The sequence below is a fragment of the Nanorana parkeri genome, unplaced genomic scaffold, assembly GCF_000935625.1.
Source record: "Nanorana parkeri isolate BGI_ZX_2015 unplaced genomic scaffold, ASM93562v1 scaffold2689, whole genome shotgun sequence".
NCBI lineage: Eukaryota > Metazoa > Chordata > Amphibia > Anura > Dicroglossidae > Nanorana > Nanorana parkeri.
The window spans coordinates 16,030-19,920 of NW_017308957.1; the positions used below are offsets into that span (position 1 = coordinate 16,030).

General features: G+C 41.9%; 1 protein-coding gene across 1 annotated transcript in view; it reads left to right on the plus strand.

Moving 5' to 3' along the window:
- Nucleotides 1-2,031: 2,031 nt before the first annotated feature.
- The window catches only part of LOC108802168 (alpha-1,4-N-acetylglucosaminyltransferase-like), a gene marked incomplete at its 5' end in the record, with an annotated part of 8,970 nt that continues 7,110 nt past the window's right edge, over nt 2,032-3,891 (plus strand). Inside the window, one exon of the mRNA XM_018574036.1 lies at nt 2,032-2,489. Within this exon, the coding sequence (XP_018429538.1) occupies nt 2,032-2,489 (458 nt within the window). The remainder of the gene's footprint in view (nt 2,490-3,891) is intronic.

Here is a 3,891-nt window from a genome sequence, read left to right on the forward strand (position 1 = left end):
AAATTAAAAATCTTCGTTACATTCGGATGAGTTTACGAACAAATATTCTTTACGACAACCACAGAAACCATATACAGATATTAATACCAAAGCTGAATCTCCTAGACGTGAATGGCATTCAGGAGCTCCCGAATGCAATTCGGATATTCGGATCCCAAATGCAATTCGGGTCTAGGAGCCTCAGCTTTAGTATTATATCTATATATACACTATATTGCCAAAAGTATTGGGACACCCCTCCAAATCATTGGATTCAGGCGTTCCAATAACCCGCATGGCCACAGGTGTATAAAATCACGCACCTCGGCATGCAGATGCTTCTATAAACATTTGTGAAAGAATGGGTCGCTCTCAGGAGCTCAGTGAATTCAATCGTGGTCCCGTGATAGGTTGCCACCCGTGCAATAAGTCCATCCGTGACATTTCCTTGCTACTAAATATTCCGCAGTCACCTGTTAGTGGGATTATAACAATGAGGAAGCAACTGGGAACAACAGCATCTCAGCCAGGAAGTGGTAGGTCACGTAAAAAATGACAGAGCGGGTGTCAGCGCATTGCTGAGTGCACAGTGCGCAGAAGTCGCCAACTGTGTGCAGAGTCAATAGAGTATTCAGACCCATTTGGATGCATTAAACTGAAAAAAACCCCTACATCTGATTGGCCAGAAAAGTCACATGTCCGATTCAGTTTAGTTTTTTAATGAAATTCGGACGGGATCCAAAATTCGGAAATGGAAATTCGGGTTCAGGGGCATTGGGATGCATTGGGATTCAGAAATTTGGATTTGTCCCAATTTCGTAAAATTTGTACGAATTTTGATTCGGAACAAAACAAATCACACATGTCTAATTGGAGAATTAGAGGGGACAACAGCGTGTTGCATAAGTAGGTGATAGTCTTGTGATGCCACCACTTTCCACCTTCAGTTCTATTGCTACACTACATTGCCTAAATGTGTGGACTCCTGACCATCGCACCTATAAGAGCTTGCTGGACATCCCATACCAAAACTATGGGCATTAGTATGGAGTTGTCCCTCCTTGTAATAGGTTTACACTTTTTTGAGAAGGCTTTGCTCAAGATTTTGGAGGGTGTCTGTAGGAATTTGTGCCCATTTCAGGGTTTTTGAGGTCAGGTAACTATGTTGGACGAGAGAATCCCCCACAATCAGAGTTCCAGTTCATTCCATAGGGTTTAGTAAGACTTAGGTCAGGGCCCTGGGTGGGCCACCTGGTTTCCTCAACACCAAACTCATCAAACCATGTCTTCATGGAGCTGGCTTTGCAGACTGGGGCACAGCCTTGCTGGCACAGAAAATGTCCTTCACCAAACTGTTACTACAAGGCTGGAGGTGCACAATTGTCTGATATGATTTTGTATGATGTAATAATTATAGTGCTCTTCTTTAGAGACACCTGAACTCATTTATTTGAAGAGGTGCCTACATACGTTTGGCCAAATTGTCAGAGATGACCACCTGCTGCTGCCATACTGGTTTTCTAACTCTATCCCTCAAAGTCAAGGGTTAGAATTTTTTTTTCTGATAGATGATCACAGTGTGCCAGTCCTCAGCCCCCGTAATATACATCACTAGAGGGGTCCAGAGTGATGTATAATGTAGCTGCTGTGGGGACTGTTACAATTAAAAAGATCAGCAGCAGTCCCCTCCTCCAGCAGCCATTTTGGGGGGCAGCCATTATGGAGCCATTGGGCTCCATTTATATGGTTCTAACCCTAGTGGGGGCCATCAGAAGTAAACACAAAGCATCTGATTAGCAACCTAATTTACAGCAAAGCCACTGATTGACCAATCAATGACATAGCTGACAATCAGCCTAAAAGCATTATAATCCAGGCCTGTGTTTAATACAGTATATATACATGCAAACATACTTTTTTTGTAGGGAGTAGATATACCAGAACATATATACTGTCATCTTCTTGTCCTGTTGCAATGGCCCAAAACAGTTCTTATGATTGGCTTTCAATGAACTTTACATTTGTTATAACTTCTGTCTGTTCTTCTTGTAGCTCTGCTGTTGTCCTCCATGGCCAGTCTGAAAGGATTGAGAATCTTCGCTATAATAGTGATAATAGTGACTATAGCCTACATTGGGAAAATTTATTTTAAATATGAAGACTATTACATCCCTAATGGAATGTTCAGTTTGTCAGAAAATGAAACCTCCAATCCTAACAGTGCAACCACAATCCTAAGAAAAGGAAATGGAATCCTATTTGTGGAGACCACGGACAGAATGGAGCCACCGTCCCTGGTGTTGTGTGCTATTGAAGCAGCTGCCCGAGTCTACCCCGACAGACCGGTGGCCTTCTTCATGAAAGGACTGGAGGACATCATCACAGAAGAAGACGAGAAGAGAGCCAAAGAACGATTTCCATCCCTGTCACCTTTCGGCAACGTTTACCTCTTCCCTCTCAGAATGGATCAATTGTTTAATAACACGCCGATTAAGTCTTGGTTTGATAAGGTACATTAGAGACTAAGTGGGGTACCATTGGGGAAGAAGATTTGGGTGCTTGTAGATGGAAAGCGGGATAATATTACTGCTAAAATGGCTCATCAATCTCATAGTTGTATTTAAGTAATCTTATTGTGAGGAGAATAGAGTAACTGGGGATTTTTGTGAAAATGCATTTGAGTCAACTGGGAAGGTTTGAAATTGATTGCATTTGAGTGAAATGGGGAAGACAAAAATTAATTGTTTCTAAGGGGGCAATGGGCTTCAAAATAGCTCCTGAGGGTTACAGAAGCCTCTTTCAACTATCAGAGACATGTTTGTATGCCAACAATAACCCCTTATTAGCGCTTATTTTTTTTTTCTTTCAAAGGATCACTAAGAAATCTTGAATGCGGAAAGTTTGAATTTGGTTGAAGTTAGTGATTTCTCAGGGGGCAATGGGCTTCAAAATAGCTCCTGAGGGTTATAGAAGCCTCTTTTTATGGTGTTTTTTTTTCCCAAAGGAACACTAAGTAGAAAAACTTCCCAAAATGCACAAAAGAAGCTATGACGCCATCAACATTTTTGTTTGTTTCATAAAAGGAAACAAATTTTAATGCTGTCTCAGATTTAGAGGCAACGAGCCTCCGAAACTGCACAATAAACTGCAGAACGAGCAGCGGTCATGCTGGTCGCCGGCGCGTTCTGCGCTTGCGCTCCGCCATTTTAAAGTGTTTCTTGGTATACACCTAGACGGCAGCGCCCGCATGTCCGTAGAACTGAGCGTTCTGTAGACTAATTTATGTACGCCCGAATATGGTTTTCGTATATATTCGGGTACATAATAAATTTAGTTATTTCGGATATGGACGAACCGCAGAATAAACTGGATTTCGTTGGTTTGCAGATTCGTCCAAATCCGAATGCACATGTAAAATGGGCAAATGGGTTATACAATAATGGGTATGCCGCTAGGGAGGACTTACTGTATGTCTTTATTCAACCTCAAATACTATGACTTCCCCTTAATAGCATCTCCTCAAGGGAGAAAACATTCAGTTCAGTAAATCTTCCCTCGTAGCTGAGATCCACCATACTCCTTGTTAGACATGTAAGCCGGCAAAAAAATTTGTTTTGTTTCGAATGTTTCGTTATTTCATTTTTTGGGATACGGCTTTGAATGTCAATTCGGTTCGGGATTTAGATTCGGATGAATCCAAAATATTTGTTCATTTCGGATGCAGTAGTATTTACAAACGAATATGGAATGGGAATGTTAGGGTGCCCCCCAATGCCAACAAAAAAGCATGGAGTTCCTTCAGAAGTCATACCAGACCCTTTAGCTCAGGCAGGAATTTTTGGGGGGAACCTCACTATAAAAAAAAAAAAAATCTGAGCAGTGGCCTGGCAGAGCAGGAAATGGGGGGGGGGG